General features: G+C 39.4%; 1 protein-coding gene across 3 annotated transcripts in view; it reads left to right on the forward strand.

The window, feature by feature from the left end:
• The window catches only part of EPB41L4A (erythrocyte membrane protein band 4.1 like 4A), a 144354-nt gene that overhangs the window by 36614 nt on the left and 79866 nt on the right, over positions 1-27874 (forward strand). For all 3 annotated transcript variants that reach the window (XM_086629341.1, XM_086629342.1, XM_086629343.1), the window contains exon 2: positions 25137-25241. In XM_086629341.1, the coding sequence (XP_086485467.1) occupies positions 25137-25241 (105 nt within the window). The remainder of the gene's footprint in view (positions 1-25136; positions 25242-27874) is intronic.

Below are 27874 nucleotides of genomic sequence, written 5' to 3' on the forward strand. Positions count from 1 at the left end.
TTTTCATCTTATTTTGTGCCTCTGTCCAGTTGAGAAGAGGGAGTGAGAGAGCAGCTAGGTTGGCATCTGACTGCCACCCAAGTCAATACCCACCGTAACAATAAAGATTTTTGAGCAAAAATCTTAGTAGTCTTGTTTCCTTGAATTAAAACAAAAACATATTATTCTAAAGGGTTATGATAATACTGCTCATATTAATGAATAAAAGTATTGGATAAATTGAAATATAAAAAAGATTGCGTCATACACATTTGTCGTGGTTTGACCCCACCTGAGCTAAGCTCCACACAGCACCTTGCTTACTCCTCTAACCCGATGGGATGGGGAGAAGAATCAAAAAAAACCAACTCACAGGTTGAGACAAAGAGAGTTTAGTAGGACAGGAAAGAAAAATAACCAACCACAAAGATAATAAAAGAATATACAAAACAAGTGATGCACAATACCATTGCTTACCACCTGCTGACCAACGCCCGGCCTGTTTCTGAGCAGCAGTTGCGCCGCCCCCAGCCCATTGCCGTGGTTTATATACTGACCGTGATGTTACATGGTATGCAATATCCCATTGATCAGTTCGAGTCAGCTGTCCTGGCTGTGCTCCCTCCCATCTCCTTGTGCGCCTGGTAGAGCATGGGAAGCTGAAAGTCCTTGACTGCTTAGCAACAAGCAAAAACATCTGTGTATTATCAGTATTGTTCTCGTACTTAATCTCAAAACATAGCACTTTACCAGCTACTAAGAAGAAAATTAGGTTTATCTCAGCTGAAACCAGGACAACGTGTGGCAATAGTCATGGTGGACAACTGCTCTCCTTCCCCAGTTGTAGCATTGAGTTGTCACATTTTGATCTATTCTACCGCTGTATGTAGTTCAAAACTACTTTGCTCTGTTTTAAAAATGAACTAATTATAAGAGCTATTTATGTTGTAATCATCTTTAATTTTATTTCATTGCTTTTTATACGTTTTCAAATACAAATCACCCTAGTTTGGATGCAGAAGGGAAAGCTTTTTCACACTTTCGATAATTTCGGTTTTTAGGCTTTTATATGACATGATAGACTTGGTGTAAAATAATTAATGTTTTATGGGTTTTAGTATTTGTGCATTATAATACTATTCTTCACTTAATGAAAATAAAAAAAAATGAAGAAATGAGAAAAAAATGATGAAATTTTTTATTCATGGAAAATCTTTGTAATTGTTTCTTACTGCAAGCTCTAGTCAGTTTTGGAACAGCATATGAGCAATTAATGCTGGTAATGAATTACTGATAGTTTATTCTGGAATGTGACCAACATAAAAGTTTTAAAGCTCTGAAGTGCAAAGGGTGTCAAATTAATGTATGGAGAAAATTCAGTAATTTGCATTTATCTACTAACATCTTGAGTGTTGGCGTTATCTGCTCTACTAAGTGGGACTTGCTTTTTGAGTTTTTGCTTTCTTCTTTTCCAATTTCATACCCCACCTAGGCTTACTTCTTCACTGTAACTTTATTTACTGTATTTAAATTAACAGGCACAGATGTATCATGGTGGGCTGTAAAGAGTATGTCCTCTTGCCTATCTGTAGAAGCATGTGTGGTTTTTTTACCATACTTAATGTCATAATAGTTATAGTGACACAGAAGCCACCCATTCAGCTGTGTACCCTTTATTGTCATCCTAGTAAAATCAAATTTCTCAGCGGGCTTAAAAGTAAAGTGCTTATGTTGAGATCTGTTCCAAAGTGTTACTAATAATTTATAGTGAAAGAGACTACTTTGATTATTACTGTATAGAAAGAGAGCAGCAGGCATGAAGACATCTCCAGGTCTGTCCACGAGGTCTGTGATACATGCACTTGTGAAACTCACTTGTTTCATGCTCCACAGAGCACTGTTTTCTTTTTTTTTGTCTTCTTTAACTAATACCATGTGTATCATACCTCTAAATGGAGATTGTTATTTTCAAATGCATTTGTAGAGACTGAGTTAGCAGAACAAGACCTGGTATTGTGGCTTTGGTTTAACTCCTAGTCAAGATTTTGTTTCCGTTTAAAGTATTGTTGTGCGGGTTAAGGGCCGACAAATTAGGAATGAAATTGGATTGGAATTAATGTAATGTTTATCTTTTTCTCAAAGATGCTGAAAATTTCTAGTTGAAATACATGTTAATTGGGTATGTGAACCTCCTGTTGTGTCTTTTTATTTCAAAGAGAGAAAATGGCTTAGGATTGATTCTTCTGTCCTTCTGGATGGGTGATGCAAGCATTGGCTGAAGTAAAACTTGCTGAATATTACATGCTAATCATGAGAATTGCTCTTTCCCTGCTTGTGACAAACTCCTCTCCTGGGATGCAGGCATCCCACATGTTAACAGCTCCACAACTTCCCATACCGGAGGCAACTGGCAGGCACTAGTGCCTGGCCACAGCCTCCTCAGGCTTGCAACAGGTTTGCTGCATATTCCTCAGCCTTGATGTAGCTCTGTGGCCTGCCAGTATGATATGATCTGGATGGAGGACGTGGAGGACTCATGCATCCTGAGATTGTACTGAGATGTGTCTGTCCCATAGACCTGGTGGGCTGGATTTCAAAGAATTTGAGAGGTCTGAATGAGACAATAGCATCTGAATAGTTAGATGTGTTATCATATGGATGAGTGAGCCAACAATGTTGATAGTCCTTGTTAATGCCAGCTTTCTGTATTCTTAAACTGGGTCATTTGAAACATTTGGAAATAAATTCTCATATTTAAAATGTGTTCCTTTTGTGAAACCTGCCCGTGGAAAATGGTGTGATTTCAACTAAGAAATGACCTTCTCATCTGCAGCATAATTTGTGGATTGAGACCTGATTCAGTTCTCCTGTTTTATAGAGGAATTGGACCAACGCCTAATGTAACAGCTTTAAATCAAGATTTGCTGGCATATCTGTGTGGGGTCCAATTATCTCAATATTCCTTTCTAAAACAGTGCCTGAGGCTGCAGTACCACAGATTTGGGCTGAAATTTTGACTTAATTTATTTTCCTGCTAACAGCTTTTTATAAAGATAAGAGAATGAAGGACCAGTAAGATAAATGTCTTTTCTTGTGCATTATTAATGTAAACGTCTTAGATGCTAATAGATTGCACCTATTTAAATCAGTGTACAGGTGTAATCTGATGAAGACATCAGTTAGCTACCTGCCTATACAGCAGAGGTTATGAAAGAGGTTGTGAAATAGTATTTCACCCTGGGAGATTAGCTTGATGTTTTGGGCCATGAAACTACGTAAACTCGGAATGTTTTCTTACATAATATAGTAAACAAAGAGGTATTAGAAACATTACCTGAAGAGCATGTAAGTATAAAGTTTTAAGGAGTATACTGGCTTGAAAGAAACTTTCCTTTTACATGTTGATGGTACCTAACAAATTATTAGCTGAGCCAAGACTTTTAAATTATCTTGCTTGTTACAACTAAGAAACATGTCCTGCCTTTAAAACAATCAGCTTTTAACAAATTTGGGCTTTAAAAATTTAAAAATAATTAAATTACTTGAAAGCGTTGTTTTGGAGATGACTTTTGAAGGGCGAGATTGCTATATGGCCTGCCTGAGTTTTGCAGGCAGATAGCACTTGTTTCTCTCTTCGGAAAAAAAAAAAAAAAAAAAAAATTCAGATGAAGATACTTGGAACTTGATATTCAACTTGGTATTTTTCAGATACTGTCTTTCTCATTTCCATATATAAACAAGTGATGAAGAATAATCTTAGCTTAAGAAGAAAAATTAATGTATCCACAGATTTGTCTGTGAAATGCTTGAGCTATAAAGCTATAGTAAGAAAACTTCAGTCTTTTAACAAATGTTACATGTAAGAGAGATATTTTTTTTTATCAACAGAATGTTTCCAAAACGTAGCAAGTTTGGCTCTGTGATATAGATGGCAGAAACTACACCATTAAAAGCTACAGTTCAGTGCTAAGTTCTGACATATCTGTTGTATATAATGGCATGGCTCTTTTTTTATTTTTGCCCGTTCATGAGCAGTAATTACTGAAGAGTGAAAGATTGATTTCGAGTTTCTGTTGGGACTGGTTTGCTTTCCTCATCAAGTTAGTGTCAGCAAATTCAGTGTTGCATTGCCTTTCCCAGAGGAAAGTCAAAGCATTGTTCTGTTACAATAGAGGTGATTACAGCTAGCCCTGTTTAAGCTGTCCAAACAGTTTTCTCTTTTCAACAGTAATAGTTCATAGTAGGATGTATAGCTAAATCGGTTGACTAAAAACATGAAAGACAAAAGTAAATGTAAGAATTGCAAAGTCAGTCATCTATGTTATAATTAATGCTAAGCTATCAGATCATACTGTGCTTGAAATGGCTTCTATGTGGGTCACTGTGATGCTTGTGCCATTGTTTCACAGCGGACCTGTTAGCAGCACGGTAATTTATTGAAAGTAGGCTGCTTGAACTAAGAGACTTCTGTTAATGATTATTTAAAGGAACTCGTGACGAGTATTGCTGGCTTAGACTTTTCCAACTATTCTCTTTAGAAAGTCCTCAGAGGTAACATTTCTGAAAATTGTGCTAAAGGTAAACAGAGATTAATGTTATGATTGACTTTATGTATAACCTGTCTTTTGGTGTGTTTGCTTTTAAAATTAAGCAGACTTGCTGGTTAACACTAGACTATTTCACTGTAGTTAAGAGTTGTAGTTAATATCTAAGAGCTTTGGGTAACTTTTTTGAACTCCTGCTTTCCTTTTATATAAACCGAAGCAGTGTAAAGATGAACATAAAATATTCTTGAGGAGGTAGTCTTTATGAATGTGTGTGCTGTGAATTGATCATATGCTATCACACTTTAATAAAAGTGTTTTTTTCATTTTTTTTATTTATACCTTCAAAATATGTTTTCGAAGTTAGAGTGAATAGCATTTTATTGTCTTGGAACAGTAAGTGTACTGTTTTTAAACTTTTCAGTAAAAAGGTACTGATAATGCCTGTTGACTACATGTTTATACAGGCTCTGTTAGGAGTTGAGAGTTTTACAGACCGACGTTTGGGTTTTTTGGTTGTTTTTTTTTTTTCCCCCACTGTTTATAGTGATATCAGTTGCACGCGTTTTCTGTATGAGGAAGAGGTTTCTTACAACATCCCTTAAAGCCAGGGATAAGGGCATCCTTACCCCAAAGTACTATTTCCATAAATTCATGTTCAAATCTAATTCTAGCCAAATGCAAGTAAAGGGATGCATTCTGTAGACTGTGTAATGTGTGGCTGTTAAGTTAAGTGATAGGATCGTTTAAGTTGGAAGGAACCTTGAGAGGTCATGTAGTCTAGCTGCCTTCCAAGTTAGAGCAGTTTGCTCGTGACCTTTCCCAGATGAGCTTTGACTGTCTGTAATGGCCGAGGCTCCATAACCTGTGGACAACCTGTTCCTACACTTAACTCGCTCTTGAGTACGGAGTTTCCCTTACTACATCCTGTGATCTTTCCTCTTCTTACTGTGCATCTTTGAGAAGAATCTGGCTCTATCATTTCTTACTGCAACTACATGCTCTCTTGACTTCTTCTCTGCAATATAGACATACAAGTTCTCCTGACACTTATATATTATGTGCTGCAGCCCCTAACTGCCTTTGTGGCCCTCTGCAGAATTTCATCCCAGTTTACTTTTGTGCAGGACTTGGGTGAACTTACTGTCGTTTCCTTTTGTCTCTAACCTGCCAGGGATATTTGTTTAATTTATGACTGTAAGACCGCAAACATTCCTCGCTTTTACATTAAAACTGGTTTAATACAAAAGAAACTTCAAGTTGAGGGGAAAACTCAGAAGGTGTGTTATGTTCCCATGGGTGTGGTAATCTGTGAGGCTGAGGTACCAGAACACTTTGCAGCACTCTGCTCTTCAGCCAAATATCAGAAAGGTGGTGGATTGTACCTTTGCTGAAGCTGCATCAAACCGTCTTGTAAACCACTAATTTAGGGTGTTCATGACAAGTGCTCGTGGTGCTGTGTTTGATTAATACACCTTTGTGCTTTGGACTTCTGCTTAGTGATGTTCCACCTGGAACAGAAATGTGTGGTTTTGGTCTGTAAGATCATATCCTTGCAATTTTATCTGCCATCTAATTTCTACTGACCCTGTCCTCCAGGTAGTTTTCTGTCTGTGAGGTGTGCCTATCCTCTTCCTTTATACTTCTTAATTTTAGACTGGCATTTGTATTAACTGCAGAAGTACAAAAAAATGCTAAGCGATGTATGTTCCACTTTTAATATTAGAGGAAATTGCTTTGGTAGTGTCCTTTTAAAAAATAAAAAATCTGCTGTCATTTTTCTTTAGTCAGCCTGTCTGTTTTACAGTTCCTCTACTGAGCTATACTTTGTCCAATTTAATTGATAACATCTCATGTGATGCCAAACCAGATGTTTTACTAAAGTTCAGACTGGTGAGATATACTGTGTTTTTTTCTATTCTTGAAAACCACTTCTCAGCAATGGCAGGTGGTTCCTTACTGTATCAATATAGCTTACAACCAGCAAAAATGTGTTGCCTTTTTGCATCCTGTTTACCTGCGTAGCTTTAATCATGGCTTTCTTCAAAATTAGTAGGTTTTGTAAGGTAGAAAAGCCAGACTCACAGCTTATTTTTACAGAGGAGGAGGTTTAATCAATGTGAGATAACTTAGACAGCCAGTACAGAGCGAGGAATGGACATGGATTTTCTCATGCCTGCCCAAATGTAATATGCAAAAAAGCTATCTTTTATCTCTGTCTAGATTATGATGTGTGTTGGGTTTGTGTGGTGGGCTTTTGGTAGCTGAGGAGGGGCTACACTGAGGTCTGTCGAGGTGGTGGGGCCCAGCTTGGCTGCAGTGGAGAGGGCAGTGGGATGTGAGAGAAATAGCAACCCAGACACTGAGGTCAGTGAAGATGGAGCAGGAGGAGGTGTGCCAGAGATGAGATTCCCCCGCAGCCCACAGTGAGACAGCAGCGGCCCCCCTGCAGCCCACGAAGATTAACAGTGGAGTAGTCCACCTGCAGCCGTGGAGCACCCCACACTAGAGCAAATGGCTGCACCCGAAGAAGGCTGTGACTCTGTGAGAGTCTCGCACTGGAGCAGTCAGTTGGTGAAGGACTGCACTCTGTGGAAGGTACGCATGCTGGAGCAGTTCAGGAAGAGCTGCAGCCCGTGGGAAGGACTCATGTTGGAGAAGTTTGTGGATAAGTGTCTCCCATGAGAAGGGACCTCACGCTGGAGCGAGGGAAGAGTGTGAGGAGTCTTTGTGCTGAGGAGGAAGGAGCGGCAGAAACGACGCGTGATGAACTGACTGCAACCCCCATTACCTGTCCCCCTGCGCTGCTGCATGGGAGAAGATAGAGAAATTGGGAGCACAGTTGAGGCCGGCAAAAGGGAGGGGGGAGGGAAGGTGTTTTTAAGATCCGTCTTTGTTTCTCATTAACCTTCTCTGATGTGATTGTTAACAAATTAAATGGATTTTTTCCCCAAAGTCGAGTCTGTTTTTTGCCCATGACTATAATTGGTGAGTGATCTCTCCCTGTCCTTGTCTCAATGCTCAAACCTGATGTTATATTTTTTCCTCTCCGTCCCACTGAGGTAGGGAGGAGCGAGCAAGTGGCTTCATGGTGCTTAGCTGCCAGCTGGACTAAAGCACAACGTGATGGTAATAAGTTATCAAGACTTTTGATTTGTAAGTTCTCATCCTAATGAGCCTAGAACTCTTCCAGAATGGTGGAGGTGTGGATATGACATATTGACTGCAACCAATCTTAGCTATTTCAGGTCTAGCTTGTGAAGGCAGACAAAAATAAGTATTACAATATTTATAAAATAAGTTGGAGGGAAATATTTGTCCTCTTCATACTTCTGGTGGCAATCTACTCTGCTTGTTATTTTTAATGAGGCATCTGTTTCTGAAGTAAATTACCGGAAGAATTTGGCAGCAAAATAGCTTTTTGCATAAAACAGAACTCTTACACTTTCCAGTCTAAGTTCGTTAGGTCTTAAATTAGTGCTTAATTTGGTAAATGTTATCTGTTTAAATGCTTCTGTGAAATACAGTTTTTTTGAGTAGTATCTTGTTTGTGGAGTCAATGCAGCATTAGGACACACTGAGTTGACTGTGTCTGCTGTGAAAATGGCTATGTCACCAGTTGGCTTGTCAAACAGTGAAATATTTTGAAGCCCAGATATGCCACTTGGTTTTGACAGTGGAATTATACACCTTTTTTCCTTCATGACAGATCTAAGAGCAAACATTGTATAGAAAAACACAGTAGAGCTTACAATATTCTGCTGCTTTGTATATCAGCAATGTTTTTGACTTTTCAATGGCTGTGCATTTAAACTGTTCAAACATTTCCTTTATATTTGTCACCTGGAACAGTACAGGCAACTGCTTTGTACAGTTGTTTGAACACGGGGTGTTTTCAGGTGTTGTAAATTGCTCTGTGGACCTAACTGAAGCTATTCTAATCTATATCATCTGAAAACACTGGAAAATCTTAACTCTCTAAGGACTCATTGCACTAATAAAATTAAACAGACGGGGATTTTTCTTTTGCCATTGTTCAGTTAATCTGTGGCAATGCATTTATGTTCCTTAAGGAATGAACTTGAAATTGGATTTCAGGACCAGTAGTGTAAATCTTTTTTCTTCTAACCTGAAAGAAGCAGTTTCATAATGAATGTAAGGTTCACTGGTGTGTATTTGAAGTGTAGACTTCCTTAGTATAATTTGGGTAATTAGCATGTTTTATCTGCTTGTATTGTGTGATGCTATGTCTAGGAAGAAAAGTCTGAGTTCTCCTCTGACATAGCTCAGTTCTACTGACCTAAGTGGATTTATGCCAAAAAATAAGAAAGGGCCAGTGACTATATAAATGAGCATTTTGGTGAGTAGCATTTTTTTTCTTACAGAAAGGATGAATAATCATGCTCATAAAAGTAGAGGTGAAAAATTGAAAAATTTTGATTCTTACTGAAGTATCAAGGGAAGAAGTCCAGAGAAGGCTTTCCTATCAGATCGGGAGGAGCTCTAATAATTATACCAAAAATATGTGTGGACAAAAGGAAGTCAATACAAAAGTGCAAACATCTCAGTCTTTGAATGTTAACATACTCTTGCCTTGTTACCTTTGATGTTAGATGTGCTCTAGTTTCAGTAAGAAGATGTGATGGTTTTGTTCTTGCTAATTGTTGAATGTTTTAAACCAAGATTTAATCCTGTAATGACAGACTAAAGTGGAGTGATAAAGAGGGCATATGTTAAAGTGTTACCTCAGGTGAATAGTGATGAGAAACTGTCCCTCTCACCTCCAGCCAGTGCTATTAATCAAATCATTTGCCCTAAGTGATAATTGTCCCCCTACTGAAGCTGGAAGCTCTGCTGTTGTTTGGGTTATTGCGACATAGAACAGGACAACAGATGAGTTCCTTTCATTTATCTAGACAGTAGTGTCAAATGTTATGTCTGTTTCAAAAATACGAAGTTGTCAAAACCAATTAACTCTGAATTGAGCAAAATGTATGTCTTGGTTTCTGCATACAGTGTCCTGGATGGACTATTCTCAATGTAGCTGTGCAAGTGGAGGTGATGCTTCCTCTTATATTACTTGTTTTCTATTATCTGCACTCAGTTATCATACTGTGCTGCTTCTGTGCCAAAATGTGACAACCCCAAATCCATCAATTCCCTTTCTTGAGGAAATGTCAGCAACTTATTTCAGGCTTTGATAGTGTCTTCAAAGCATAGTGTCAGTGCTGCTTTTCTTCACGGCGTTCCCAAGAAACGTTTTTGCTCTCATGGCAGAGAGTGACAGCCACGTAATAGTAATAGGTAATAGTTTATAAAAACCTTCAGACAGTTCTAAAGTGCATAGATGTGCACAGTTTGAATGAAAAAAAGTGAGAACTTTTTCATTCTGGGAGAGTGTCTGAGTGTGCCTAGGACAAGGCAAACTTTCAGTGTCCAATTTGTGTATTTTCCCTATTTTGGTAGTTAGCCTGGATGATCTTTGGTCATCCTTCTGTCAATGAGGTTTTTCTGGTGTTTTTTTTCTTTTTTTAAAATTTACATTAGAATACCAGGAAGATACTGGGATAGTGTTGTCCACTCATCCATGAAAGAGAGCTGTCACTGCCTTTTGTGGGGTGTTGCAGGGAGGCAGGTCCAGGCTTGGCCTTAGAAGTGTCAAAGCCACTGATATTAGGTGGTTAACTCCATAATAACTGGATGAATGACATGTGCATCACTGGCATAGTGTTGTATTCCTCCCAGGCCCAAGCTAGATGTAAGTCTCATTTTATAACAGCGTAACTGTGGCTTGGAGTTGGCCAACTTTCTGTTAATTTTTCATGTGTTTTGCTTAACTGGATGGATATACCAAGTGCCTTGGAGGCCTGTGCTGTACCTGGGATAACTGATCACCACCCTGGTGTAACTTGTACGGTTTACGAAATTTGTTCATGTTAGTACTGATAGGATACGTATAGCCTAAAATTCCCAGTGGGTTTCTGACAGAGACATCAGCAGACTATGGTAAGTCAAAATCTGTTAGATTTGTAGAGTTTAATAGACATCTGTGCTAGCCTGGTGTATTTTCAGTGAAATCGGATGAGATACGCTCCCAAGAGCAGCTCAGCAGAGTAGGATCAGCTCTGTAGGCTGGCATCCATCATCTCTTCTGCACAGGGAAGGGGATGTGTGGTAGCTTCGGCGTCTGGGTGACCAGTGGGTAGATTTGTTACAGCTGGCAAATTGACTGAGACTGTCCTGGAGGACATTTGTTTTGTGGGTATTTGTATTTTGCAAAACTGTAGGATGGAGCTTACAGGGCAGATAAATGAATGCCTTGATCCTTTTTTTTTTGCGGCTGAGACATTGTGGTGCATCATGATGGCTTGGGAGCAGAGCCTGGGAGAAATAGTGCAGGGATGAATATTTACTGTGGTGTAGGTGGATATTGAGCTAACACCCATTAGGAAATAAAATGTTTGGTTTAGGCTTTTATGGTGGAAAAATTTTACTGAAACCTACCTTGGAGGTTTTGACTCATGCAGAACTGCACCTTTCAGTGGGAAGACAGTCTGCTTGCAGTCTTATTTTCTGTCCTCCTTTTATTAGCTACGTGGGACGAAGTTTCAGATCTCACCCTGGCTGAAAGGCATCAGTATTTTGGGGGCTGCTTTAAATAATAACACAGCCTCCTCAACTTTTAAACAAATACAGTTATTTAAAAATAATTTTAGGTATACATTGTAACTGTGTACATTGAGAGAGATACATATTCTAAAGTTCTGATTTTGTGTGTTGTCTCATGTAACAGTCCTGGTGTGGTTATTGTCAGCAGAGACATTTTGTAAGTAAGAGTTCATATTACCAGAAAAAAATTGTGCAAAAATTAAAAATCTTTATTTTACAAGGAAAAGTGCTTAGTAATAGTTCATACTGGAATATGAGTGTCACTTACTTCGTAATAGCACTTCAAGAAGCACTACCTGGGCATGTGTCATTTACTAGCCTGTTGCCAAAATGATGAGTATAGGTGTGGTTGAGGTCCATATGAAGTGGCACGCCTTAAAAACTTACTGAAATGGTGCCTCTTAACTAAAATGCAAGGGACATTACTTTGTTCAGTCCTGCTGAAGATGCTGCCGGTTTAAGTAAACTGTATTATTTTATCCTCAACCAGTCAGATCAAAACTGAAGGATGTGAGCCTCCTGTCTTCAGACTGGAGTTTTTTTTGCCTTTGGGTTTCAGTGTGAATAGGATCATATCCAAATCACACAGTAAGTTATATTTAATGTAAACAAAAGTAATGCTGCCAAAAGTCTTGTACTCAACACAGATCACAGATGAATCATTTTGGCTTCAAAAAATGGAAATAACCAAATACATTTCAAGCAAGCTAAAAATGAAAGTGGTGATTTTCTATTTGAAATTTAACAGTCTAGTCCACAGGACATGTTACAATTTGCCTGCAGTGAAAGAATTGCACTGGGCATACTCAGCACTTTACATTAATTCACTTTAAAGCATGATCATTTGAGGTTTGTCTAGTGCTCTGTGGCAGGGTACAACTGCAACAGAACTAGGGATACTCTGATGGAGACTTCTGACAGCACACTAGTGGCTAACCTGCCAGCTTGTGATTTAAAGAGAAAACTTTTTACAATCAGTCTTCAATTTCATAGTTTATTTTGCTTTGATTACAGTCATCAGTTTTTACTCTGTTAGGTTGTTTGGGAGTCCAAACAAAGCTGATTAAGCTCATGACTGTAGTAGCTCCACTGTGAACAATCGTTGGTCTTATGCAGAATTTAGGTTGAAGGCTTGACTTTTTCGATAATAAATGTTGTAGAAGTAGTAGAAGTCTTATTTCTAGCATTCATCTAAAATCCTCTGCAGCGAAAGTCAGTAATAAAATTCATATTGTTTTAAACAGAATCAGGTTTCCACTCTGTCAAAATTCCCTGACTGAAAAAGCTAAATGAGTGACTTTCTCCTCACCAGTAGATTCTAAACAGACTTCTTTTGTCTTCTGGTATTAATGGACATTTTTTGCTAATGTGAAATATGTTTGTGATTTCATGTCTGTATTCAGAAAGCTGTTTTAAAAACTGTTTTCCTTCTTGCATGAAATGTGTGAGCAGACGCATGGAGTACAGCAGATAGTCAGTCCCCTTAGCAAAGGATGGCATGCCTGAGGCATTTTATTAATTAACCTCTGGAGTCTGATACTGAAGATGCTGCAAGGATACATATTTCATTAGAGTCACAATATTTAGACTGTGAGCATTGAGAGGTTAACTGCTTGCATCTCTGTGACCAGTTTTTTTAATGAACAGACATATTCGTTAGTTTTGTACTAAATGTAGAGAAAGAAGGGTCTTATTCTGCAAAATTCTATGTGCTGTATTTGTGTATAGATATTTATTTTGTGCTTATCACTAAACTGCCTGTCAGCTGGCAGTGAAGAAATTCATCTCATGTTGCACATGTATATGAGCTTTTTATAATCTCCTTCATGGAGGTGCACTACAGAAGTGCTGATTAATTAGGGGTTTTGTTTATTTTTGTTTCTTCAGTATGTGGAATATTTTTGTTAGTACAGGCAGGCAGACACTATATATATCAATATATATCATATATATAGCTCTCATATACCTCATATTACACCATATATAAGATGTTTGTTTTTTTGTAGGCTCCATATCAAGGAACAAAAGCCTTCTGTAGAAATTCAAAGCCAAGGTATAGCAGTTCTTTGATTTGTATCCTCATGTTAAAAACACATTTCTCCAACAATCTCGATATGTTAAACATTTATTAAAAATAAAGAGATTGTGGTAATTTTATTTTTATTGATGAGTTTACAAGTTAATCATGACAGGTTGCACATAGAGTTTTAGAAAAATATTCTGGATGATCTTTAAAGATACACAGCGTATATGAAATCTGATTTTCTATGCATAATGAAAACTGTGGTATATCTGAAATTTTTACAGATGAATAAAAGATTTTTTAGAAGGCTGTCTATAATGTTACATGCTCTAAACTTTCAACATAGAATTAGTTTTAATGGTCAAGTAGCTACTGAATGTTGACTGGTTGAACAGTGGTTCACTGTGGTCAACACTGGTTGACCTGCTCCTTGGACGTGAACATGCAGAATTTTTTTCTTATGTATACGCAGTTTTCCCGTGGCATATAAAGACACTTTAAAATATACTAACCATTTTAGGGAACAAATGAAGATTAAGCATACTTGAGAAAGTAGTGTCCTTGTCTAAATCACTGGAATTAACATCAGGTTACCACTTGAAAAATTTTATTACTAGAAGGGGAAAGGAATGGAGGTCACAGGGAAAAAAAGAACTGGCTAAAATGTGCCACAATTTCTCTTAAAAGCACACAGAATATTTTGTGCATTACTTTTTCAGAGGAAAAAAGCTGGGTTATCCCTGCAGCTCCATGCCTAAGAACTCGTTCAGAATAATACTGACTTTTTAATGAAACTTCCTAGAAAATAGCTATAAATTCAGTCTGAAAAGCTTGTGGGATGTTCCTCTATGGAAGATGCTAGGGAAGGAGTTGTTGCCACTTCTGAAGTTGCTTGGTCTGTTTGTAGGTTTGCCAGTCATGAATTTTTGAACTCTGTGATGAGTTACATTACTTCACAAAGTTTCATTTGAAACAGTTTAGTTATTTCCAAGAGTGAAGAAAGGAAAAAATTTGGCTGTCAGAGAAAAACAAACTCATACAAATTTTGTCTGAGGAACTCGAATCAAAGACTTGATAATTGCTTTCAGTATGGTCACCATGCCAAAGATAGTTGTTTTCTGTTCTTTTAAAAATAAGCCTGTTTGTGATGCTGAGATGTCTCTCTCAGGAGAGATTTCCTCAAAATTTTATCAGTTAAATTCTGTACGGATGCTATCTCTTCCAGTCCCTGCCAGGTCTCAGTGGCAACCGTGTCATCTGTGTAACTGGTCCTTCTAGTGGTTGAGTTTGGGCACCAGAATGGAAAACAAATTTCTTGCTTCTAGAGCTGTCAGATGTGTTTCTGTGTTACCTGTCCCACAATACAACATCATGAAGAAATTTCCTGGCTTGATGCATGTGGGGGCAAGGGCCAAACTGTCAGGAAGGAGTGAAGAAGTAAACTGAGGAAGAGTCAAAGTAGAGGAGAGAGGAAGGGTCTGTGATTTAGTGCACAAGGAGTTCAAGGAACATGCGGGAACCAGTGGGGATGAAAGGCTGAGAGAAATGGCAATGTATGTAACAAGGGAGGATGAGCATGGAGGGTGCTATCTGGAAACAGAGGTGATAGGAAAGTGCAAGAAACTGTGAAGTGGTCAGGGAAAACAGGAAAAAAAAACCCTGACATGGCATGCAGATCTAATTACGGAGCTCAGGGCTGGCAGCCAGGGATGAGGAATGATGCCAAGGTGAAGGCAACAGTAGTCCTGTGTGATTGGAAGGGGGGAAACAACTGATGGTAACATTGACACAGTACATGCATCCAAGAGGCTGAACTAGCAGTTTGCAGGTCGCTTTAATTTTTATTTTTTTTTAATTTGTGTGTTGTTATTTGAATTTAACACTTGCTCTGTGTGTTTATGCGCAGGAGTGTCATTCATCAGAAAAAAAAAATGGCTCGGATTTTGGTTTATCTGAATATGCAGGGCTGAAATCTGCAGTGATTCAGGAATTGATTGACAGCTGAATGAGGCACCCTTGCTGTGAGCGTGGGGGTGAAGGGGCAGGCAGCACTAGTCAGAGGGTGAAGAGCAGCGTGGAGCTGTGACGGATACGGCCTTTTCATCCCCCTCTGCCTCCCGAGTCTGTTAGAGTCCTTTTCCCATGGAAGGGCTTTTTTTTTTTTTTTTTTTTTCAGTCAGGGTTGTTAAAGTCGAATGCAGCCCAGTAGCAGTAAGGTGGTAATGTGACCCCGTGCAGTGTGTCGCACTGGGTAGCAGCTCTCCGGGACAGGCAGAAACTCTAGAAGGGGCAGGAGAGAATGCGGATGTATAGAGTTCCTCATTAGCAGTCATTACAGCCTGCTAATGGGTAACTTATTCCTGTCCTAGTGCAAACATGTTGACTGTTTTTTTGTGTATGGGGTTTGCTAATGAGCCATATAGAAAACCACTTTTAGAACAAAAATACCTACCTAAGAAGTATGTACATTTTTTAGAATAACAAATGTACCCATTTGCCTTCTTGTCAACATTGTGGGAGTAAGTAATTTCCTAGTGTCAGTCAAAATGAGAAGTTAAACTCTGTCAAATTGTAAATAAAACTTTTGAATTGTTAAAATGATACAACATTTTGGAAAAGCATTTTTGAGGATGCAGCAAATCATCATTACTGACCTGATTTTGGCTGGGATAGAGTTAATTTTCTTTTTAGTAGCTAGAATAGCTCTGCATTTTGGATTTAGTATGGGATTTGGTATGAGAAGAATGTTGATAATACACTGATGTTTTTAATTATTGCTAAGAAATCAAAGACTTTTCAACTTCCCATGCTTTGCCAGTGTGCAGGTGCACAACAAGCTGGGAGGGCGCTTGGAGTAACTGAGGTGGCTGATCCAAATTGGCCAATGAGATATTCCATACCATGCGATGTGTCCTGCTCAATATATAAATGAGGGTTGGCTGGGAAGGATTCTCTCTCTTCCAGGATTGTGGTTTCAGGATTTCTCTCCTCTAGAATTGCTAGCTGGAGATGGGCTAGGCGTTGGTCAGCAGGTGGTGAGCAATTGCACTCTGCATCACTTGTTTGCATATTCTGTTGTTGTTGGTACAATTATTATTGTAATTATTATCATCGTTATTACCATCGTCACTATCATTGTCAGTGTCATTTTCTGTTTTATTTTATTTCAATTATTAAATCATTCCTATCTTAACCCATGAATCTCCTTACCTTTACCCCTCTGATTCTCTCCTCCATCCCACCAGGCACCGGGGAGTGTGTGCGAGCGGCTGCCTGGTGTTTGGTTACTGGCTGGGTTAAAACCACAACAATTACATAGACTGCAAAAGGATAGTATGTGTTTCAATGCAAATATGTTCAAACATAGGTGAATCTTAGACTGAAACTAAGCACTGTCATATATGAACTACACGTTTTTATATAAAAAAAAGAGTTACTGATTCGATACAGTGTAGACTGCATTAAATTCAGTACTAAAATATCCAGTTTGCAATTGACAGGTGAAAAGAAATAGCTTGCCTTGCCTGTAGGAGAGCAGCAAATGAAAATAACATGATGTTTTCTTGGCAGGCAGGTGCTCTGTGCGTCCTGATTAGAGACGCTCCAGAAATAGACCACAAGCACCTGGAGAGGCAGAAGACGAGTACATGCGAATTTATAATGCGTGCACTTCTCATGCACTCTCACGGTTTTATTTTGAATAATTCCCCATGAATATGGAAGACGTGTCCCTTTGGACCTGCCAAGGGCTGCGAAGCTGCCAGACAGGAGGAGGTCCTTTTGCCCTTTCCCCTTGGAAGCTGTGAGCAGCTCCGTGGCCGAGCAAGGCTCTCCTGGGTGCGTGGTGGAAGACGAGGGAGAGCTCCTGTCCCAGCCCTGGGCTGCCTGGCGGCAGGCAGCGGGCAGCAGGCAGAGTGGGAAGGGAGAGCCCAACATGCCAGTGGCTCTGTGGAAAGCCCCTTTGCGGGCACACTGCTCACAGAAGCATGCTGCCCTGGGACTAGGGGAGTAGGAGTTATGGTGCCCTCACCTTCCTGCACCGTGCCACGGCCCCCGCCAGCAAATCCCACCAGCAGTGAAAAAAGCGGCAGGGCTCTGCGATTCTTCCCCAAAGGGTGGTGCACAGAAATGCTCTTGCTCCAAACCCAGAGAAGATGTGGAACCCTGTGAGTGTGGAGGGAGTGGGCTTTGGTCGTTTCTGCAGAGGAAAGCTCAGTGCAGCCCGAGCCTCTTTATTCTGACTTGCATCACCTCCAGAGGACAGCTCTGGTTTGCACCCAGCCTGAGCTGCCTTCAGAAGGGCCTCAGCAGAGCTCGCTCTACAGAAAGGTCAGATCTACGTCATCGGGGTGTGCATCTTGGGGCGTGAAACATGTGAAAGACCCCAAGGTCAGTGTGCTGTGAAAGGCTCGTTTAATGCAGAGGGCTACTCTTTTTGCTTGTATTTCCCCCTCTTCTTTCCCTGTGTCACCCATGTCAGAGCCAGAAAGAAAAGGAGTCTCTGTCCTTTCAATAAGTGAATTCTGTCTTTGTATTTTCCAATTTTGCATCTGAGATGGATTCCACTGTTTTTTTGGTAACTTTTTCTCTTGAGCTTCTTGTGATATCTCTTTATGAAATCATGAAACAGTTCAATGAATGAAATTATATCAAATGATGACAAAACCAAGTCTGACAAGATCACCTTTGCTTTTGAAGAAGGAAAATATGAGAATTTTTTCAAAAACATTTTTTTGAGCTTGATAGAGGGCTCTAAGATGTGTAATGACTAAGACACAGATTTAAACTTCTGCATAATTCCATCCTAGCCCTTACTCTTGAACATGGGGAGTAGAAAAAAAGGTTAAATAACAAATTGAGAAGTTATTTGGGATACCATCAAAAGTTGCTGACTCCATGGCCAGAGCTTTGAAAAGACTTAGGGAAAGATAAGTGGAGGATAGGAAAAAAAATAAAAATAATGGGATGACACAGGAGAAAGTCAGGGAGGAACAGAAATATGTATCCTAAGAAACAGAAGAATCAATATTGAAAGAAAATATGGTCAGGAGGTTAACAGTGTCACCAGAGCTGAGACCAAGTGATAAAGGAGGACACCAAATCTGGGCTTTGACTGGGGAAAGGGAGTGTGAGAAGGTGGTTTGCTCTTTGGTTGGAGAGAGTCTTGTGGTACTTGGTACAAACAAACTTTTGCAGGTGTGCTCAGCTCTGACAGTGCAGCTATTCATTCTGAACAAAAGAAATGGCAAAATAAAGGATTAACAAGATGTATACTGATCTTTTCTTCTTCTCATTCTTCTTGCTCCTAAAAAATCCCCAAAGAATCCAACATAAAAAAACCCCATCATTATACTAATAGTTTGAACCAACTTCTTACAGCAAGACTGTTAACCGTATTAGTGCTCTGCTTAACAGCTGAAGTAGCAGTAAAATCCTGAAGCACTTTGGCAGAATGAGTGTCTTCTCTTTAATTTTTAACATTTTCTCTTTCTGAAAGCCTTTTAGTATTTAGCTTTTTACTGTCATTCTCCCTTGACAGTCTTGCACTTAAAGCAGTTAATCAAAGTGACATATTTAAATTTTAAGTTCTTGTGCTCTAAAACTTTGGTGCATAATGAGCTTAATGTGCTCCACAGAAATGCATACAACACTTAATTTAAAAGAAGTGTTTAGACTGATGACCATATGAAAAGTTAAGAATGTTAGAAGTGAGGTTTTGATACTTAAAATGCCTCCCTTGTGCACATAGGCACAAATCACAAAGTCTTTCATAGAGGTGGAATAGATCCAAACATACCAGAATGAGACAATTAAAACTAAAAGATTGTACTAAAAGATTTGTAAATACAAATTTATTCTGCAATTTGTATTTTGTATGTACATTGACAGGACCAACCTAAGAAATATTGCTCATGTAACACGTAAGAAATGAAAGAAATAGGGGAAAAGAAATAAGATATAAGGCAAAACAGCTGAGAAGGTGACAAAATGGAAACTGAAAATGCTTCAGAACGGATTTATTTCAATATAAGACTAAATAAGCAACATCAACAATAGATTTTTTAAATTGCAACAAATTTATATGCAAAGGTTCTAAGGAAGGCTTCAATGAATGGGAAAAGGTTTTGCAGAAATGATACCAAGAAAATTTACTAGAAACATGGGATGCTTCCTTTATTTGGAATGAATGTGCCAAAAGTAAGTACATCATCTTTTCTCTGCCAGCAGAAAACTCTGCTGAGGCCCTTCTGAAGGCAGCTCAGACTGGATGCGAACCAGAGCTGTCTTCCACCACGCGCCCAGGAGAGCCTTGCTCGGCCACGGAGCTGCTCACAGTTTCCGAGGGGAAAGGGCAAAAGGGCCTCCTCCTGTCTGGCAGCTTCGCAGCCCTTGGCGGGTCCAAAGGGACACGTCTTCCATATTCATGGGGAATTATTCAAAATAAAACTGTGAGAGTGCATGAGAAGTGCACGCATTATAAATTCGCATGTACTCGTCTTCTGCCTCTCCAGGTGCTTGTGGTCTATTTCTGGAGCATCTCTAATCAGGACGCACAGAGCCTCTGCCTGCCAAGGAGATTCACCAGGTCACACAGCTATGTGTGAAGTGTATTTTCTGAAAAATAGAAAAATAATAGTAGCCAGCATCTTAACCATTCCAGATGAGTGGTTGTATGCTGTATTTTTGAATTTCATTATTATTATTAGAATGGTTTCTTTCTTTGATGTAGGAGTTATTCAAAGTTCATGGGAATGATGGAAATTATCATTGGTATTCAGTTGTTCAGAACAGCTCTTTTTTTGTGAAAAGCTGAAAATCATTATTGTTGGGACCTTTAACTATGTCACACGGTACATTTAGATGTTAATGAACTGGATAATTTTAATATTAGGGGATAGATTAGTGAACAGATTTTTAAATAAAATTGCTATGGTGAGAATCCCTCTACATAGAACTAGTTGCCATTTTACAAAATACTGTTCATTACTGATGAGAGATCAATTTTAAAGCATTTGTAAGTATTTAGTTAGATTTCCAAAATTTAGTTGTCTTTCCATTACTTATTTGTCTGCTGTAATTGCCCTTTATTGTCTTCACTGGACTTTGATTCCTGCTTGGAGCATTTCTTACAGTTTGTGTGCATGTACAAATTGCATCACTATAGCAAGTAAATATAGCTGCTCATATCTACCCCCCCAAAAAAGCCCCTTGTGCGGAAATAATTTCCCATAAGCCAAATATTTAAAAAAATATTTATTTTAAACTTTTTTCTTCTATATGTCTTTTCTCAGAGTCAAGTATATCTATCTGTGACAAAGCCTCAAAATGCACTCTAGCCTGTATTTACAAGGGGAGAGGTTTAACTAGCTGGAGACCCTGCTCCCAGGAATCTTCCTCTCCTTGAAGGAGTTGGCCTCTCAGTAGATTTTTAAAGGTATTTATAAATTCAGGACGGATAGACTAATTGCAAAACCAGACAAATAAGATGCACCTTTGGACATTTTTCTAGAATAGCATTATCTAACTGGAATGCATTGGATTGAGCGTTGGTGAAAATAAAACAAGTCTACAGGCATCTTCACATGCAGCACTTAAAAGTAAGTGCCATAGGTTACATCCAGCAGACAGAGCAGGCTCTGTCTTGAGTTCTTGGGAAAAGAGATGGAAAGTTCTGTGCATGTGTCCATAAATTTGTGAGGAGTTTTCAAAAAAAAAAAAAACCCCACTGAAAATAGGTCGACATGTCTTCTGTTAGTGAAAGATGAGGAGAGAGAGAGGGATGGATTAGTAGAGTTTGAGTGGTGCATTTGTATGATGTATACTTAGGGCAGGCTGTGGTATTACATTTGCATATGTTAAATCCTCAGTTTCTGAAAGTGTTTACTTCTGTTATGTGATTGCATTGGGAAATGTCTGCACATATAAAATAACACTAATGTAAATTCTTCTCTGGACATGAATACTGAAAATTAAAGTCAAACTGTTTTATCTAGGTGAATATTTGTAAATACTTAGCATTGTTAATGTGAAGGTTTTTCTCTGCTTGAATATACAGTTTGTAAATTGAGGCGTGGCTGCTTGACTGCCTTGGTGAGAACGGGTGCTTACTCTATGTTGGTAAAGCCCACCAAGAACTTTGATTTTAGAGCCTTGCGCCTTGCTGCTTTTGTAAATGGAGGGTAACGGAAAACTGTGGTGGTGTCTGGTCTTTTTTGAGCTAGAGGTAGGAGGGAAAAATGGATGAAGAAGAACGGTGAGAAAGTGCTGTTTGGAGACATCTGTTTCTCTTAGGTATCTGCCAGGAATGGGGTGAACTGGTGGCCTTGCTCACCCTCAGTTGCAGGACTGTAGGCTGGTTTTGTGTATAATTTGCATCTCTCCTTTGGAACCTTTTCTTAAGGCAAAATACTGCAGTTTGATCGCTGAAAACGCTGCGTCAAGTTTACTGGATGGAGTACATCTGCCTCAGAGTACCGATGCTGTCCGGGGGATCGATGCAGCTGGGGTGCTGCTGACACGCAGCTCAAGAGCTGTGCTTGCTCTCTGCCTATCCCTGCGCACCGGCGGGGAAAGTGCTGGTGCCCATGCTCCATCGCCAGCTTGGACGGAGCACCCTGTGTGCTGCACGGGCACCAGCTGCTGTCTAGCGCGTAGGTAGCCGATCAAATGCGCTTCCCACTTGGGGGGGTCGTTAACAGCATGACCCGCACAGCCCTGTACCGGACAGGGAAATGTGGGAATGTTACACAGGTGTGTCTGGATGTCTCAGCATGATTGTGTGTCATCCTCCGTAGCATCCTCCTTGTTTTTCTGTACTCTGATATAGACTCCCTTGTTGTCTCTTGCCAGTATACAAGCAGCGTAACTAATTTGTCATCAGATGTGACCTTGCAACAGATTCAAACAGTGGTCGTGGTGGGGAGAGGCATCTCAAAAGGCAACAGTTGTGTTCGACTGAAGTTCTAAACCTCTTTTTTGAGCTAAGGCACATGAATTCATCCACATCTTCCTTAGCATTTATGAAGTTGTGATAGGTTAAGTCTGTGGGTTGAATTACTTTCAGGAGAAAGGTTTCATGATGGGTGCTTGAACTAAAAGAGGTGATGTGTTTTTCATTTGGTTCTTAATAAAAAGAGATTTCACTGTCTACACCACTTTCTTTCAAGAGAGGGGCTAGCATCCTACTGAGGCAGACATTGCTGCACGTCTTGCTTTGCCTTTAAATTCAGTTAACATTGATCACGGATCTGATTTGGCGTGCATTGCTGTGTACAATACAAAAGAGAAAATTAAAAAATATGCAACCAGAAAAACCGCCCTGGAGCTAAAAAGCAGTGAGCAGTGTGGAAGATAAGAATTCCTGGTGACTAAATATATAGTAATGTCAAGATGTTAAAATATAGTACTGTATGTGCCATTTTTAAAAGAGCAATTTAATTTTGATTAAAAAGATACAACTAAATCTGATCTCTCTTGAACGTTCTGGCTATTATTTTCTTTAGCCAGTAGAAACCTGCCTTTCTGGTTTGCAAAGCCACAGTGCTAACATGTAAAGCAAGATGTTATGACTCATTCGAACAATTCTTTGTTCTCTGTTGAAAGCATTGCCAATGATATTTTCAAATATACTTGAGTTTACCTCTAAGAATGCAAGCCTCTAGCAAGTCTGAGCTTAATGCAAGGCAGATTATGTAATTTTTGCGATGCTGTATGATGTGAATATAATCCTTTTAACATCTTTGATAGTTTTACTTTGCGGTTTTGCTGAATTTTGCTGTAATTTTATCAGGGGAAGTAAGATGGCTTTTCTTAGTTGGCAAAACTTTCTTCAAATGCAGTAAAAATGTATTTCAGGACCGAGAAGTAGCCACTTAGGGATTAATCAGCAAAACTGCTTTCTTAACTCGACTTGAAGAGGCAATTTACTTGCATGAAACCCTGAAATCATGCAGCTTAAAATGAAAACTTTAATTAAAAATGAGGTTGCAGTGGTTTCAGCAAGAGTCAGTGTGTTTTACCTGGAAAGTACTCCTCAGTGCTGGGAAAATAAGAGGTTAAGGAGGAACTAGGTTCCTGAGACATTGTTTTACTGTTTAAATGATAGTGGGAACAGTTATAATGGTGAACGTAATTTGCCTTACATGAGGTATGAATGATGAGATAACTATGTGCTTTTTAGTGGGACATCTCTCCTGCTCCTTTGAGTAAAAACTGATTTGAAGATAAAATGAAGTAGGGCAAAGAATCCCTGCTGTCCAATAATTTAACCTGTTATTTGTTGTTGTTTTTTTTTTTTTTTTCTTTTTCTTTTGATGTGTTTTGTTTTGTTTCTGTCTTTTTGCTGTAGTGCTCCTGGTAGTCACCCTATAGCTAAGAGGGGCTGATTCTTGTCTCACATTGTTCTTCTTACAACCCAGATTCAGTTTCTTGTTGAGGAATATGATGATAAAATCACTGTATTGCTCTGCCTTATCCAAAATGCTAAAATGAGATTCAGTGAATTTCTACTTACCTTAATCATGTTTTCCCCTCAATTGTTTCTGTTTGTGACTGGTCATTAAATCTCACTGTACATGCTGAGGGAATATGTAATTACAATTGCTTAGCGTAAACAAGCTGTATGATGGCTTTAGACTGTTACACACTGGAACCTGTTCAAGAACGTCTCGTTATTTAAGCAAATACCTAGGAAATCTGGTGAATAGCATGGATACACAATTCCCATCCTACAGAAATGTTTACCTTCTCATGGCTTGCTTAAGGTGTGAGTGGCCATCTGAAATTGTTGTATTGGTCCTGCCTGTGTGACTAGGTGCAAATTCTGACCAAATGCACCTGCTGAAAAAGAGTGGATGCATCTTCAGTCTTGTTATGTGATTGGTACTTCACCAGCCAAGCTAACGTAAATGATTTTTTAATCAATAATATTTGCCATTTTAAGTTTGAAATTATTCATTCATAGGCTAAAAAGTGAAATGGCACAAACTATATCCCACAGTTTCCTCTTCCTGTTTCTTTTCAGTGATTTTAGTACAATCTAGCAGTTTGTACAAAATGAAGCAGTTAGCCAAAACCTGATTGTGAGTGATGTCCATATTTTCGTGTGGAATTTAGGATTGTAATAGTCAAAGGCTCTAATTTATTCTGAGAAGGGGATCATTCTATGTAATTATTTTCGGTCTTTCTAGTCTGTTGTTGGCTGCCAGGTGAACCAACGAATAAGAATCATTCAGGTGGAAGTGAGCTTTTTATAATGCAGTATCAACATTACGATGTTTGCAATATTGTCCCCAGCATTGTTTGCAAATACTGGCCTAAACCCTTAATGAAGTATTATTCAAGAAAACAATGAGATTATTTCAATTCAGGGTGCTTGATTGCTCCCACTTCTCCTATCAAAAATATTTTAAAAGAGGACAAATAAAACCTAACCTTCTTTACAAAAAGTAGTAAAAGAGCAGCTAAGGATGTATAATTTAAATATTATCGGCAAAGTTTTGCCTCCTGATCGTCATTGTCAGAGGTTGAGTGACAGGCCTGTACTGGAAGGAAGAGTATGATTTTAGAATTAAAATATGTCACGAGGATTCGAATTTTCATCAGGGAACAGAAATTTTCTAGAAAAATGCTAGGTTCACCAGCATCGTGATTATGCAAGTACACTTGAGCATTTGTTTTGGTTTGTATTTTGTAACCATTTACCTGCCAGCTTGCTGATAGTGTTTACAGAATGGTTGATTAAATATGTACAAAGACAAAATATTTTCTTCTGTACAGCAGAAATTTTTGTTAAAGCCACTAGGAACTGCCCCCTTTTTTTTTTTTTTAGACAAAGCTAACTGAATGCATGAATGGCACTGCACATAGCTGACAAAGGCAGAGCATCTTTGTGAAAAGGCTCTGTAAATTCTTTCCCACAGAAGTCAACGAAAGGGTCGGTTGTCCTGGGCTACGTATTTCGTCATTTAAACCTAGTGGAGATAGATTACTTTGGACTGCGCTACTGTGACCGAAGTCATCAAACGGTGAGTAAAAGACATGACAGACTGGATTTTCCATATGTAAGATTTACCTTGTTTGTGCCGTTTGCCTGTAGTGTTAGATTGTCATACTTTCCCTAACTTTCACTATTTCCTGGCTCCAGTTTCCAGTAACAATTTCTTCGTGTTTGTTTGCATTAAAATCTTGGAATAGCCATTAATATCTTAGATAGGAACAGAATCAAATGCTGAATGTTGTTGAAAACTAAATGAAGAAAGTATAAATAGTACAAAATTATATGCGAAAGTAGGATTAATATTTTTTCCCTTTTAATACTGTGCCCTGAAGCCAGCGCTTGGTGCGCTATGCTGTCCAGTGCCTGGGAAGCAGCGTTCTTGAGCGTGCCACAGGCTACTTCACTTGGAGCACTTGAACCACTGCTTCAGAGTGTATCGTTGGGTTGGTGTGGGCGCTACCACTTCACTGGTGGAGACCCAGGAGTCAGAATGTCAGCAATAATGTTTTGACTCCACCTGAACTGGCTCTGTGTCCTTGAGCCCATGCTCTCTTGAGCCTTCTTGACAGGGACTCAGCAGATGTGAGAGCTTTTCCCCACCAGGAGATTGCAGTCCTAAATAGGCAAGAACATCAAAACAAGGCTGAGATGTGTCAACCAAAGCAGGCAGTGGCTTGAGGCAGCACTGTCTGGAGTGCCTCCCCAAAATGGCCTGTGCAGGGTTACTGCAGTCAGAGGTGAAAAGCAGGGGACGCTCAGCAGGTGGGACCAATGCTGTATTCATAGTGTTGTCTTCGTATTACCCTAAATTTATAAAGGGAATAGTGCCTGGCCTGTGGTTAAGTAAAGCAGTTAAGCTTTTAAAGTCATTGTTCTGTACTGAGAGTACTGCACAAGACCCTGACCTCAAGAGATGTCATGTTTCATCTGAAAGTAATAAGTTATTGAATTGGCTAAGTATTTGCCAATTTCTTATGTTTAGCAGAAGTTGAACGTGTAGAGACTGAAGTCAGAACAGCATTAGCAGCAGATTATTGATTGCTGCTGAGAGCTGCAGACTGCCCTACTCAGTATATCTTTATTTCTGTGCTGTAGTCTAGACACTTATGAATTCATTTCCTTGATAAGCTTCTAAGCAAGTTTCATTCCATGGAGATGAAAGTCAGATTCAACTGTGTACTAAAGGTGAACTGTTAAAAACCATATTTTTGATTTCATGAGGAAATTGAGGTGTGAATGAAGAGCGGGTAGGTATGTTTTGCTCTCGAAACTGTTTCCCTTTTTCTGATACAGGCAAATAAAATAGAAGTGGCTATTCCTGGGAACATTTCCAGAGGCATGCACACTGTGTATTTAATAGTGCATATGGCATTATGAAAACAAGAGAAGCTTACATCTTTTCTGTGAAAAGCTTAGCACATAAAGGCACATTTTAGGACTCATGCTGCTAAAAGACCAGATTATTTAATTGTATGATACCAGTGCATTTTGTGTTATGGTAGTGTGCATGAGCTATAGGCTGTAAACCCATTAACCTGGTTTCTCCAAATACAAATACAGCCTTTTTGCCTTTTTCTCTCTAGCGGTGTAAATTTCATGTTAGCCTTTGTCTTTATTCTTTGGCTAGCCTAAGGTGAGGAAGCCACCGCGCTTCTTGATTTTCCCATGGAGTAGGAAGACGTTCATCCTGCTTCCCTTGTTGGCCTGCTCTTGTGCTGGCACCGGTCAGGCCAAGGGAATACAGGTTGTACTGGCCCGGATAGGGAGCTCCAGCCTCTTTCTGCATGGAGGTCTGCTGGCTGGTGTTTTGCCTGGCTTCTGCACCTGTGGGCAGGTGTCTCTGCTGTGTGGTTGTATTCCTGGTCCCCTGACAGGACCACTCTGTGTCTCCCCCAGCCTCTGGGCTTTTTTTTCAGGGAAATCCCAGGTGCGGGGGAGATTGGTGCACCCATCAGCTCTGTCCTGATGTGCAGCTGGGAAGTAACCAGGATGTACTACCATAGTGGGCCACATTACGAGGTGCACCTGCCGTGCAGATGCTGTGTAGATGCTGCCACAGTGACCGACCGAGTTTCTGCTGCAGGCTTTGCAGCTGGGCTGTGCTGTACCAAAAATACTGTGAAAATGACTGTTCCTGTAGTTGGTCTGTGTATGAGGAGTTAGAAGTTGATTGTTTTATCTGGAAAGTTCATAAATGGGTAAACCTGTGCTACCATGTTTAGTTTTACATGTTTTATGACAGTTGTTGCTAGCTTGCTATTTTTAGTGAAACCTTGTAAGCTCTTAAGAGTGGCCAGTATAAAGGAAAAGCTTCCATGCAACAAACAACACCTTATGCTTTAGCTGTAAAATACATTCAGTTGCACACTGAATACAGCTAAACACAACAGCACTGGGCTGTTGTGGGAATTACTCCTGTAATGGCTGGCAGGACGCCTAAATTTGCATTTTGCATTCGGTATTTTTTGGATTGGCCACAGCAGATTTCCTAAGGGAAGGTGAAAAAGGTCACCTTGCTAATTAGTTTTAAAACCATGCTCTTGAGTAAGTCTCAGATGGAAAAATGTGTTTGGAGGTTTTGCTGCCTATTAATACATTGCTCGTGGTGGGGAATATTTTACTATATTTGCTCTGTCAGTTTTTTTGTTATACTATATATTT

This window comes from Tauraco erythrolophus, chromosome Z, assembly GCF_009769465.1.
Source record: "Tauraco erythrolophus isolate bTauEry1 chromosome Z, bTauEry1.pri, whole genome shotgun sequence".
NCBI classification, from domain to species: Eukaryota; Metazoa; Chordata; class Aves; order Musophagiformes; family Musophagidae; genus Tauraco; species Tauraco erythrolophus.